Genomic DNA, 14322 nt, shown 5'->3' with positions numbered 1-14322 from the left:
CAAAGTCAGGCACTGATTTTGTGTGCTGGTGATTAGGTGCCTGATTCTGAGGGTGTGGGTTCGAATCCCGGGTGGGACTCAACTCACAAATATGTACTAGAATTTGTACTTCACCAAGAAAGTGTAATCCCAGGTATAACATATGTTACATTTGACCACTTTCTAAATGGTATTGTGTAATCAGAGGGATGTTAAACGTTCGTCCTGTTTCAAGTAGTAAGTATAAATGTATGAACGGGACAAAAGTATCCCAGGACCCCGTTTCACAAAGCTATCGTAGCGCTAGGACTGCTGTAAGTCTATGTTACAGTATCGACTTACGACAGTCCTAGAGCTACAATAGTTTTGTGAAACGGGGCCAAGGACAGGTCAGGATTCATAATCGACCTACCATATACCTGTATTTATTGATGTGTGATATGTACATTCTGTTGAAACAACGGAAATTTTATCACAGATACAATATTATTTAGAATAATGAATATCGAAAATCAACAGAAATGCATTTGACCCGATGCGACAATTTTACTCAATGCGGTGTTTTTGTTCGTTTTGTCTTTTCGTTTGTTTGTTTGGGTTTTTTCAGGTGGCACGACACAAGCTGTTTGATCTTTATCTCTTTGATGGTAATATTAGCCAGTGAATATTGTATTTTACTTGAAACAAGAGTCATCAGAAGATGACATGTCCCCCCCAGCCCCCACATATTTGAAAGAATCTGACAGTTACTTGATGATTTTTTAGACTAAGTGTGAATCGTTTCCATGGAAATCATGAAAAATATACATGCCATATATTTGTAAACAGCAAAAGGCACCACTTCAAGATCTGTCTCATATAACTGCAACAATAATTGAAAGACATCAAATGGTTTTTGAGTTGTGCTCTAGAAACGAAGCCCGTCCATCCGAATTGTTTCCATGGGAACCGGGAAAAAAAATGCCAAACCTTTGTAAATAGCACCACTTTGTGGTCTGCCTCAAATAGCTGCCAAGTTTTGCTGAAAGATATCAAATAGTTTTCAAGTTGTGCTCCGAAACGAAGCCCATCCCTCGATTCTGAGATCAAGTCAGAATCGTTTCCATGGAAAATGGGAAAATGATAAATCACAAAAATCTGCAAACAGCAAAAGGCACCACTCACATATCTGCCAAGTTTTAGAGAAAGATATTAAGAAGATTTCGAGTTGTGCTCTGGAAACGAAGCCCATCCCTCCATTTTGAGACTAAGTCATAAAAGTTGCCACGGGAAATATGAAAAGATAAATTACCAAAATCTGTAAATGGCAAAAGGCACCACTTCAGGGTCTCCCCCACAGATCTGCAAAGTTTTGGAGAACGATATTAAGAAGTTTTTGAGTTCTGCTCAGGAAACGAAGCCTATCCCTCCATTTCGACACTAAGTCCGAATCGTTTCCATGCAAAATGGGAAAATGATAAATCACCTGTAAATAGAAAAAGGCACCACTTTAGCTTCTGACTGGTATACCTAGGTTTTTCAGAAAAATATTCAAGGGTTTTTGAGTTATGCTCCGGAAACGAAGTCCATCCCGTCCGAAACCCCGTTTCCATGGAAACCAAGCAAATAATAAATCACAAAAATCTGTAAATAGAAAAATGCTCCACTTTGGGGTCGGCCACACATATCTACCAAGTTTTACTGACAGATATTAAGACGTTTTCTAGTTATGCTCCGGAAACGAAACACATTTCTCACTTTTGTGAGTAAGTCCGAACGTTTAAATCATAAAAACCTGTAAATAGCAAAAGGCACCACGGTAGGTTCTGATTGATATATCTACCAAGTTTTCCAGAACAATATTGAACGGGTTTTTTAGTTTTGCTCCGGAAACGAAGCCCATCCAACCTTTAGACAAAGATCAAAACGTTTCATGGAAAAAGAAAACAAATGCCCCAAATCTGAAAATAGCAAAAGGCACAACCATAGGTTCAGATTATTATATCTATCAATTTTGGTTTAAAAATATTGAACGGTTTTTGAGTTATTTCCGGAAACAAAATGATTACGGGCGGATGGACAGACAGACGAGGCGTCGACTATATCTCACCGCATTTCATGCCGGGGGATAAAAAACACAGATCTGTGCACGTATCAGTGGAATGGTTTACAAACTGTCCTTCTCCAGCTGTTTTTCTTTCAGATTTTGCTAGTGAGTCGTTCGTAAGCATGGAACAAAATGGAAAGGTCCGAGGAGATGCGAAACAGCAAGGAAATCAGCATGGTACCTAAAACTGTTGCATCCGTGTCAACATATGTCCATGTGAATAAATAAGAAAACTCTGTTACAGATGTAAATATATTATTTACCATGTACAATACATATTTAGCGTTAGATATTACATAGGAAATATGGTTAACACGAAAGACGCCACAAATAACTGTACAGCATGAGTGAGTGAGTGAGGTTAGTTTTACGCCGCTTTAGCAATATTCCAGCAATATCACGACTGAGGACACCAGTAATGAGCTTCACTCATTGTGCCCATCAGGGGAATAGAACTCTGAACTGGATCCTTAAGGGTGAGCGAATGCTTTAACCATTAGGCTATCACACCGTTCCTTGTATAGCAAGACGTCAGACTGGGTATCATGATAGTACTGAAGTGATACAAACCACAACACTCCCCAGTGAAACCTTTATTAACACGGTCATCTGATCAGCAAACATTTACTAGGTTATAAATAAAGGACTGGAGATAACGGAGTGGAGATAGAAAGGTATACGTCGCGGGTCATAGGCTGCTCCAGTTAACCGACATTTGCTATGTTTGTTGCTTAACGTCACATTCAACAATATTCCACGTGTATGGCCGCGGAGCTACACAATCATGTCTGGAAAATCCAGTGATCAAGGCCATAACGATGACATGTGAACAGTGACCCTAACACCCCGATCCCGTGGGCCGCCTTTTACGATAAGCATGGGTTACTGGTGACGTGTTCTAAGCCGGATCTTCACTGGTGCAAATGAATTTGTAGAGATTATATCGGCTTGTGATACTGTGCACTTAATTACAAGCGTTATCAATAAGGGTATCCAACCACTGACAGTCTTCATCCTAAAGTGTATAACACTGTGCAGGTACATGCCTGCGGAAAATGGTCATCTCTAACAAGGGGCACAACAAAGTTCTGCAATCTTTAACAGAATAACATTGTGACATGATTGCTACAATTAAAAGGTCACAAATACCGATTTTCACATAGGATAAACTATATAAAATGATTAAGCATATTTTCAAAGCAATACTGAAAGTTTCGAATGAAATTGAGGAAATAATCTACATTTAGTAACTGAGTTCCGCAAGAGAAGCATGAACTTAAAGGGAATTCCTTTCTTTGGAGAATAAAACAAACAGTACTGGTACTGTTTACTTTCTATTCTTAAAGCTTTCATTGTTTACTTTACAATGTGGCCCAATTGTGTTTCTACGTAGTCCATGTTTACTCTTCGTTATGGTACTATAGTTATAATATATCGCGTTCACGTTTCCCAATGTCCCTACTATGCTGGTCAATAACACACAACTACCGCTCCTATCATTGCATTGAATCTGTGGGCGATAGCAGATAACTAACACTGAGCAAAGACCTGTAGACAGGACCAAGACAATACCAGACCTACATCCTTGTACATTAACAGACACATGCACAGGGAAACAACAAACAAAGATCAGAGGACAATAACCCAGAGAGATTCACAAGACAATAATAGCTATATATCACATGGCAGGACATAAAGATGCAGGACTAGTTCATCAGCAAAACAGACATGAGTGGGCAATAAGAATGGCACATTTAGCCATTAATAACAATGATATGTACGAATTACAAAAATATCCTTATTTATAGTTTAAATGCACAGTCGGTGGCTTCAAATCACATCTTCTTCACAAATGTTATTCCAACTTGCTCCGTTCCCTCAGCCCATCCATGTTTCTTCCTCTTCTTCTCCCGGCACTGGTTTCTGGAATAGTACTCATTGAAGTTGGTTGCTATGACAGCAATAGGCATGGCGAGGATGAGGAGGCCACTCAAAGCACACATCGTCCCCATGCCACGCCCACAGTAGGAAGCTGGGTAGTAGTCCCCGTAGCCAACGGTTGTCATGGTAACCAGAGCCCACCAGATGGAGATTGGGATTGAATCGAAATGGTTATTGTCAAATTCACAGTAAAACTCGAACGACCCAAACATTGTGGCGAGAATCATGATGGAGAAGAGCAACAGCGAGAGTTCAGTCAGACTGGATTTGACAGCCAACATCATGACCTTCAGCCCTGTGAAACGATCTGCCAAGCGGAAAAAACGGAACAATCTCAGGATGTACAGACTCTTCAGCGTTAGATAGGCGATGTACAGCTCCAGTGAGAGAACTAATATTCCCTCTTTAAAACCTTTTTCCATGAAGAACACCACCCATCCCATGGACACGGTGATGATGTCGATCCAGTTCAGAAATTTCCTGAAGAACCTGACCTTTTTGGGATAAGTGATAAAGTGGATGATGAGCTCTACGGTGAAGACGGAGAGACACACAATGTCGATGTAGTACATGATCGGATGGGCTTCCGATTCGATGATCATTTTAAGTTTGATGTTGTCCTTGTCTTTGACCAACCTCTCCAGCATTGTTTGCCCTATCCTCTGCTTACCATTCCGTTCCCGAGGCACCCTTGCTTCTGGAACAGTTTCGACGCAGTAGATGATTGCAGAGGCGATTATAAACAGCAAAAATATGTAACTCCAAATCTGAAAGACAAAACGAATTCCAAATAAGAAGGTATACGTTTTGGTGTTAATGTGCATGTAGGATATATATAGCTCGAAAGTTAGTGAAAAATGGAAATATTCCCAGAAAAAAATATATTTTGTATCATAGGGCATCATTTTTAATGTGGTTCACACAGCCACCAAATTCTGAACATGGGTGCGTTGGTTGGTCAAAATGGGAAAACATAATAAAGACCAAATCATCTGAATAGTGTGCTTGATCCACATTTACTGTAATTCTTTGGACTTATGCAAGTGACTTATTAAAAGATAAACATTTTATATGACGAGGCGGTACGTTTTATGTTCAAGTCTGCGGTGTTCGAGTTTTCTTCTCTCTTACTTTATTACTAGATATTTTCGCGCTCTTTCTGAAAAACCATGGTAAATGTAAATATGAATCGTTCCAGTAATGCGTTGCAGATATATTTTACCAAGTTGCTGAAAAACTATGTTTTGCAAGCGCCTCATTGGACATGGTCTTTTAGCAGATAAACACATGAGGTTTTTGTAGTCTTGCATCAGTATCAGCATCCTTGCGATGTCAGAAGCTATTGTATTGCAGACGAAAAAGAACTGTGAGACTTATAATGCATGAATACAGACTGGGACTGTATGTGTGGGCTGACATAAGCAGTATTTGTATGCAGTGCGTATTTGTATACACAGAACAAAGGAGACGCATATTCTGTAGCCCTGAACCTTTTGAGGATGACAAAGCACATTATGTCCCTCAACGTAAAACCTATGTCTTTTAGGAATAGCGCCTCTACTTTTGAGACCCCTTCCTTTCACACTGCCAGTGTCTGTGACGTGAGATACTTTGACTGAAGGTTTAGTAAGAAGATTATTAACAGACGTTGAAAAAGACTACATCATCTGGGATTTCACGCACAAAAGAATACTTGCTTGTTAGTGAATGTTGAAAGTCATAACACATCTGAAGTTTACGTGGTTACGAGACTATCATATTGTTCAGCAGACAAACGTCTTCCCTCATTCCATTCGCCGGAACCTGATGTTTATCACCAAATATACTGTATATTTATACCTTCAACTATATCATTTATATAAACAATAAACAAGAACGGAACAAATACTGAACCCTTCGATACTCCAGCAAAAACAGCTTTATTATCAGATCTCAATCTATTTAATTACGATACGTTGGTCTCTATTTTCAAAATAACTCTTAATAATAATTTACCCTTTATGCCATATCTCTCTAAGTTTTGAATGATACTCTTGTACCAAACTCTGTCGAATGCTTTACCTTACATCACAAAATACTGCTCTAATTAATATTCCTGTATCTACAGCACCAACATTGAAATCATATAAATTCATTGATTGGAAACGATTGATTGGATTGGAGACGAGAAACGATGTCATCATCTTAGATTCTATAATTTTTGTTTTCAGAAACACTCAGGACTTCAGTAAAGCATTCAAATGGTTGTATTATCGTAGAACATTGTATCGGCTGCAATATGCCCTATGTTCCCGCGTTTGCTTATTTGAATTATTGACTTGAATTTGAATGCGTTTGTTGAGCGCACAACGTGTGGTTCAGGAGACTAATTCCCAGTCATGAACAGAAAAAATGCTTGTTGCAAAAAAATCTTAGGAAATGGTATCTTTGGCACCGAGCAACCAAAGTCGCACTTAAACTCTTAGAAGTTAACTTCAAATATAACATCTTTCCAAAAGTAGATACCAAAATTCAAATTCTACGCTGAAAAAATCCAGCTAAGGAATCATCCAAAAATATAAATCGAAGATACATAAAATAAAAAAAACCAACTAACTGACAAGTGACTATACTGTAACGAACCAGAAACGTCATATGACGTCCTACTACACAGCATGCACTACTTCAACTTCAACTTCTTTATTCTCATAAAAGCACCATTAGTATATACCACAATATACAATATTAGCAAATGTACATAAATATAAACATGCATCATAATGATAAGTTATTTACGTAACAATTTATACAAAAAGTGATAAACATTTACTAATGAGTGAGTGAGTTTAGTGTTGATCCCCACTGAGTAATATTCCAGCTATATGGCAGCGGTCTGTAAATAATCGAGTCTGGACCAGACAATCCAGTGGTCAACAACATGAGCATCCATCTGTGCAATTGGGAACCGATGACATGTGCCACTCAAGTCAGAGAGCCTGACCACCAGATCCCGTTAGTCAGCATTGTCGCCTTTTATGGCAAGCATGGGTTGCTGAAAGTGTATTCTACCCCGGGACCTTCACGGGTCATAAACATTTACTAAGTTTAAAATTGACAGGCGACATGACCTTGCTAAGAGTTGATAAATTGGGCGAGCTGTGGTATTTTGAGGGGATGAATGATTTTCTGTAAGGAATAAGTGACATACAATTTAAAAAGATAATGGAATTCGTCGCCAACTAAGTTGCAGTTACATGGTCTACACATCTTTCTTCTTTCGGTATGTTGTGCCATCTCCCAGTTTCGATTGGAAAGTTTAGATTTGAGGTTCTAAATTTCAAACTAGGGATGTGTACAGATTTTGGAAATAAATGATATTTCTCAAAGGACAGTGTGTTTTTATAGTTTTGATAATAGAATCCCTTAGAGCTGGAACGTTTATCTTCTTGCCATTTTTGAATAAAGTGATCGATTAGGATTTGTTTTGCTTTTAAAAGTGAGTTCTTTGTAGAATATGCCGTGGGATTTACATATATTTCGGATCAACCGGTTCTGTCTTTTAAGTGTTTTATGGAGTGTAACCACGGGTATGCCGTAGGGCGTTGTTCATAGTCACGACTAGTATATTGGTATAAAACATGTGATAGTTTGATCGTCTCAGTTGACGCGAGTTTGTGCGAAAAAGGACAACATATTGACATAGATTCTTATACCTGAAGGACTTCTACCGAATTCACCATGAGCCATAAAGTTTGGGGAGGATTTCCTAAGACCGGAGGCAATTTTTAGAAACTTTAAGTGGACACTTTCAATATGTTCTAGTTTCTCATGTCCCCATATTTCGGATCCGTATGTAAAGATTGGTGATGAAAAGCTGACATTAGACAATCAATCGGTAGATTTACATTTCGTGCTTTCTTCAAGAGACAGTACATCGCTTTTGTGACACTTGCTCCTACTCGTTTAATACCAATAACCAATCCTTTATTTCTGAGGACTACTATTCCTAAATAAACATAGCTATCAAAGATATTTCATTTTCTATTTCCATATTTAAATTCTATTGTTTTACCTAGCAACACAGAATGATGCTCCAGATTTAACTTGACACAATAACATACCTAACACTATAAACACTTCCACGCCCACTCCATGACACCTAAACTTTCAAAGCCTTATGTATATTTCTCATCAAAACTGGCCTTCTTAGTCGCATGTAATCCCAAATTGTTATTTACGATCTTGTTTGGCCATGTTTGGCTGTATTAGGGCTTTCATAATGTAGATAATTTTAAGAAACTGTTTGCTCAAAGAGTCAAAACTGGCATTCTGAATTATTAGAAAAGAAATCTTTATGTGTTTATTCATGCATTAAAACTATATTTAATCAAGAGTTGTATGTTAATGTGAAGGACCAAAACTGCAGTAAGCCATTGCTTCTATTTAGAACAAATTGTATCTTTTAAGGGTACCAAATGTTAAAAAAGGTTTTGTAATGCTGAAAATCATTATGCTAAATGTCCCATGTGTAATGTATTAGATGGGAAACATAAATTATCCATAATACAAGTCTCCGTATGGAATAAACTGTCTCTTTACAATGTAACATACGTCAAGAACATTTTAAACATTGACTGAATTCAAATGATACAAATACTCAGAATACTGATATAATATCTTTAACACCCATCTACTACAATTGTAACGTCCATATGCATGTGTTTCTGTATATATTTGTATGAATAATGGGTCAGTTAGGCTTGAAAACACTAAAGATGATGTCATTTATATTATATCACATAACCAACTGACGCTAACATCTACGAACATATATTTAAAATACAAAATGCACCAACCCATCCACCCGGTACTTCATCCCTCCTACAACTTATGGCAAAATTGAAACAAATTTAATAACGCAACTCTGAATCCCTATTTAGTTTGCCTCATGTATCGCTCATATCAACCTTCTTTCGATCAAACACTAAATCGCCTAGCGGATCCATGTGTGAAATGTGCATTACATTGGAAAGCGCAAGTTAAATCTCCAAATCATCATCATCATCATCATCATCATCATCATCATCAAGGTGGGGTTCAGATAATGTTTCCAACTATACTCCACTGGAGCGACAACGTTTTCTACAGGTTAATCAGTTATTTTAAACACTAGGAACAGTTTGGTAAACTCCAAGGTAAAGTGAGCGTGCATATCGCTTCAAGTATCAGCTTCTTTAAACCGGTCAAAGACATACTGATGACAGACTGTTAAATGACGATCCCTGGATATTCAGTACAAGCTCATTTATACTGATAAACTCGCGTCCAAAAGAAACACCACCAAATATTTTTCTGGTCTAAAACAAAACTTGAGCTAAATATGGTTACTAACATGAAATTATTTTGACAGTCCATGTTTATATTTTGGTGGCGTTGCTTTCGGCCGCTGGTTTAGTTCTCAGTAGGTAACATTTGCATGTAAATGATATTGTCCAAGTATTAAGAAGCAATTGCGTTTTGGTAAAGATGAATAAGACACTGACAACTTTGTGTCAGTGATGAATATTACCATAGTAGTAATTTAACATACAAAACGTGCGATATCAGATATAATGAGGTATAATTATTTCGGCTCATTTTCTGCAGGTGTTCTCAGAGGATACGAAACTGAGCAACTGTAAAGTTGAAAAACCTCGCAGTTTCAAGACTCTCTAGATTATGACTCATGCGAAGTAAATTCTGTCCTATAGCCGACAATACTGCTTCCTGGTAGGTGAGCAGGCCTTGTCCGTGGTGCAAGTAATCTTCTGAGATCGAATTTCATGTTATTGATAACTGGATTGTCTGGTTCAGACTTGACGACTTACAGGTGCCACCATCTACTGCTGAGTGCAGCGTTAAACAACCAACCAACTAACCTTCCAGGCCAGAGGCCGTCAATTACTTCATGGGTTTTTGATTGTGTCAAGCCAATTTTAAAAGTTGCCCGTTTTCTCAAATGCCACATCCATCTGCTAACACCACCGACTTGCCGCAGCGAAAAGGTTGAAGGTGTGCATTTTTCTCTTGAACGTCATGCAAATCCATTGCAAATTGTCCGCTTACACTTACCATTCAACTTTCCTTTGTCACCGTACAAGGCGAAAAAAAATACTTAAAAAATCAAATAAATAAATAAGCAGTAAAGAAAGACAAGAAAGTCAAACCACTCGTGTGGGATCCTTGACAGTGACACTCTCAGCAATGATTTCCCTTTTCATTTTTATTTTCCCCAGTTATTTATTAACCTGTCCCTCTCTATCAGGTGTATTGTATAGCATAATCTATTTGGTGCATTTATCTAGGTTACTAACCTGTTCCTCCTGTCTAGTCTGATTAAGACTGTTTATGAATCTCTCGGATTATTTAGCCATGTTACTAACATGTCCTTTCATAAAGTGCACTTGTTAAGCGGATGTATAACCTGTCCCTCTCCACTAGGTATGTTAAGGCATTTTAGCAACCTGTCGCTCTCCATTAGGTTTGTTAAGGCAAATACGTAATCTATCGCTCTCTACTGGGCTTGTTAAGGTAGTTTGGTGAACTATCCCTCTAGACGTGGTTTGTACCCCTCGCCACTAGTTATATTAAGGCACTTTAGCAACACACTCCTTTCCACTAGGCGTGTTACGGCGACTTAATAATCTGTCCCTCTCTATTAGGTTTGTTAACGACAAACGCTGTTGAATGAAATGTCCTGCATTAGGCTTGCAGAGGCAATTTAGATACATGTCCCTCTCTATTACGTTTGTTAAGGCAGGTTTGTAAACTGTTCCTCTCTACTAGAATAGGTGAGAGTGTAGCCTGTCACTTTCTACTTTTCTTGTAACATTGTAATCTGTCCTTCTCCACTAGTCTTGTTATTTTAGTTAAATCCCCTTCTCTACTAGGCAAACTAGTAAAATGTTACTCTCTGTTCGGAACACTGTTACTTCTTTCTTTACCCATGTTTATTGTGTTTGTGGACTATCTGTTCCAGTTCAGCGTCACAGGATGTTTTGGTTCATTTCCTGACAGAATAACGGAGTACAGCGTTAGACAACAATCACTTCATGTGATGATGCAGAGTGTGTCTAAACATTGTCTAGACAATCGCAAATCACGTTTTTCTTCTCACTATATGAGCTATTCATGTAATGTTCATAACTATATATTTTGCCTTTTACGCCCTGAACAATATGTTTCGGCATACATTTGTGACTGGCGTTGTATTAAATAGCGTCATTTCCTAGATGACTGGTGTTTGGGTTTTTGTTCGAATCTGGATATTGGTCAATCCGGAAACGGTGATAATTCAAAGCGTTGTTTCTGGAACTGTTATTAGCTACCGCCTGGAATTGACTACTAACATCTATAATTTGTCATACAAAGGTAACACTGAAGGCCCCTTATTTCCGGATGGGAACCGCCCGGATTGTCTATATTTTGCCTTACATAAAATTGTATGATTGTATGGAATATTTTACCTTTGCTGCTTTGGAGGAATTTGGTTTGTCCAACAAGAGATAGATCCGTCTTTGCCATATCTTCCAAGATGAGGCGTCCATTCCAGTGGCCATGTCATCATCTTTCAGCTTGGTGTTGAGGGTGTCTATGACCTCCTTTCCTTGGTCAGTCTCATGGAGAAGTTTCCAGCAGCATTCGGAAACATTGTTCTCTTCCACCTGCCAGAATTTCAGCTCCCTTCGCAAGGAATTGCCACACAGGTTGGTGGGGAGGTGCAGCTCCGAGGTGCGATAGAAGTTCAAGATGCAGGCAAAGGCAACAGGGTCTCTATCAAAGTAGTATTCCCCGTTCACTTTGTCGTAGAATGAGGACGAGGAGCTCAACTGGGAAAGAAGTGTCCCTGGGTGCTGGTTTATTGTGTCTCTTGTGGTGAAGAACACAGTACCTCCAACGTTCAGCTTGACTTTTCCTTTGGTGTGGGAAGAGTCATAATTCTCACTTTTTATTACTCCATTCCTCTTGTCCATGTTGTCCTTTGATTGTGTCAGATGTTCCACTTAGCACCAGACACAAAGAGACGACCGTTCTGTTTATACACCAGCAATTCAAACTTTGTCAAATATGAAAGTGTCAGAGAGTCTTTTACCTGTTGTTACGTGTTGAAGCTTCCTGGTTGTATTAGTGTAATTAGTGGTGGCTTGGCGTACTTGTAGAACACGTTAGGCCATTCCATCAGTTGCCCTTGAGACTGACGTCTTTGATTGCTCGACTACCCATTGTGTTTTCCACACGGTTGACATGGCGATTGATCGTGGCAGCTTCTCGCCCAGCCTACTGTAACAAACGTAAGTTTGATTGATTTAGCTCGTAGGTTACCATTGATATTGTATGACATGAAAACGGGAAGCTATTTCATATAAGACATGGAAAAAGAATCAAAGCAAACTTTATTGATACGTAATATTTACCTGGACACATGGGTGCGCCAGCACTCCCCGACACAGCTTTTTACTGAGTGGAGCTCCATATGTATATGTCAATACACTAATATGATATGCGATATCATGTTCACCGTCTCGTTCACACGTATTGCATTGTTAGGTTCCGTGTATGGATTTTTTTCTGTACCACCCCTGTCCGCGGGTTTCGCCAAAGTGGGAAATCTTTTGTGAGAGACATCTCCATTACCTCGGGATTCCCTCCCACATAAATCTGAAACGCTTTCACTCGCTTTTCTTTCCTTATGTTACAAAATATACGATTCTACCAAATGTAGGCGAACGTGAAATCTGTTGGTGGACCGAAAGAAATTGCAATAATGAATAATAATAATAATAATGTAGAATATTTATAACACGCCTTTCCAGGTCTTTTTCCTGATCAGATTACCCCGGACAACCCAAGTTGCCCGTAAGGTGCGCGTAATTATTTTTTAACATTTTTTTAACAAACTCACTTGTGCTTCGTTATGGGACAGGAGTAAAATCCCAGAAATCAGAATACACGGGGTATCGTGTAGGGAACTCATGAGTCGATCCTTATGCAGATTTGCAACCAGTAACAGTGCTGATTGTTTTTCAATGATATATTGTTGTACTTATTCATGTGTAACTTCTGTGAACCAACTTAAATTATCTAAACTCAATATGGCTTAACGCGACTGTAATTAGTTTTAAACGGACATAAATGGAAATCTTGAATAATCATCAATGCATTTGAATGGCTTGACATGTCATGCGATCATGAAACGATTACGCATGACGTCACAGAGTTGACCTTAATCATGTGTCTCGGAATTAGGTGACGTACATGGTAAAACACAGTGGCAAGGTTACATCCTGTAAACGTTAAACGTTATTGGATTAAATCTACATCAGTAGTGTTTTTAGATGAAACATTTACTTGCCTGTGCAAGGTGTTTGTAACGGATGCTACCGAAAGAACGAGATGCGTTATTGGATTAAATCTACATCAGTAGTGTTTTAGATGAAACATTTACTTGCCTGTGCAAGGTGTTTGTAACGGGTGCTACCGAAAGAACGAGATGCGTTGGCGTACACCTAGTACACCTAAGGTTTTATTTCCATATATTTGCTGTAATGAGAAATATGTCAGTCAGTGGATTTACACGAACCAATACCCAGGACACGTCACCCGTGAAGATCGAGGTTAGACTGACTCTTCAGTAGCCAGTAAGAATCGTCTAACAGGACCGCGAGGTAAGGCTCATTGAGCTGGGATGTTGCAGGATGCGGCGTAAAACATAAAACCAACCAACCAAAACCAATCAGATGTTGCCATCCGGAAGTACTGCTGTTTGTGTTTAAGACTTTCCAGACCTCGATAACACATAACTCCTTATGGTCTATTCTCAGTGCTGGAAGATCATGATACAACGTTATGCTTGATGAGTCTTATATATCGACAGCTTCAACACAAGATCGAGCGATAACCTGTTAATGACAAGCAAACACCCAGCATAGTTTGTTAATGCGTCTTTCATGTGAAAGAAATATGTATTGATTACTGGAAAACCGCACGCTTGCTAGGTAAAAGGGCATACAACTGCAGTGGTAGGTTGCTGCATCAATAGACTAACGGACAATCAGACAGACAACTTGGTGATGTCAAAATAACTATACATGTGGGTAATGCTACTAAGTGAACATAAACTTTGCAAAGCAAGATTACGCGAAGGTATTACTCTGTTTAAGAAGAGGCTGGTTAACTGTGGTTCGTACATGAGGAAACCCGTGAAGGTTCGGGTTAGAATGTATCTTCAATAACACATGCTTGTCGTAAGAGGCGACTAACGGTATCGGGTGGTCATGCTCGCTGACCTGGTTGACACG

The 14322-nt window shown here is 38.9% G+C and overlaps 1 protein-coding gene across 1 annotated transcript; it reads right to left on the bottom strand.

Annotated features, from left to right (window-relative positions):
* Nucleotides 1–3440: 3440 nt before the first annotated feature.
* LOC137282319 (potassium voltage-gated channel protein Shaw-like) lies at nt 3441–12108 on the bottom strand. The gene is made up of 2 exons (XM_067814065.1): nt 11491–12108; nt 3441–4773 (listed from the first exon to the last, which is right to left on the bottom strand). Exons 1-2 carry the CDS (start codon nt 11995–11997, stop codon nt 3901–3903), a joined length of 1380 nt encoding a protein of 459 aa, XP_067670166.1. The 5' UTR covers nt 11998–12108; the 3' UTR covers nt 3441–3900.
* Nucleotides 12109–14322: the final 2214 nt, after the last annotated feature.

This window comes from Haliotis asinina, chromosome 1 (assembly GCF_037392515.1).
Source record: "Haliotis asinina isolate JCU_RB_2024 chromosome 1, JCU_Hal_asi_v2, whole genome shotgun sequence".
In the NCBI taxonomy this organism is placed as follows: Eukaryota; Metazoa; Mollusca; class Gastropoda; order Lepetellida; family Haliotidae; genus Haliotis; species Haliotis asinina.
The sequence above is the reverse complement of the archived record's forward strand: the minus strand, read 5'-3'. Positions and strand labels throughout refer to the sequence as shown.

Excerpts from the sequence above, each read along its gene's own strand:
- LOC137282319 (XM_067814065.1), bottom strand. The coding sequence starts at position 11,997 with ATGGACAAGAGGAATGGAGTAATAAAAAGTGAGAATTATGACTCTTCC. Across the intron at positions 4,774-11,490 it reads ATTCCTCCAAAGCAGCAAAG|ATTTGGAGTTACATATTTTT; the intron begins GTAAAATATTCC and ends TTTGTCTTTCAG.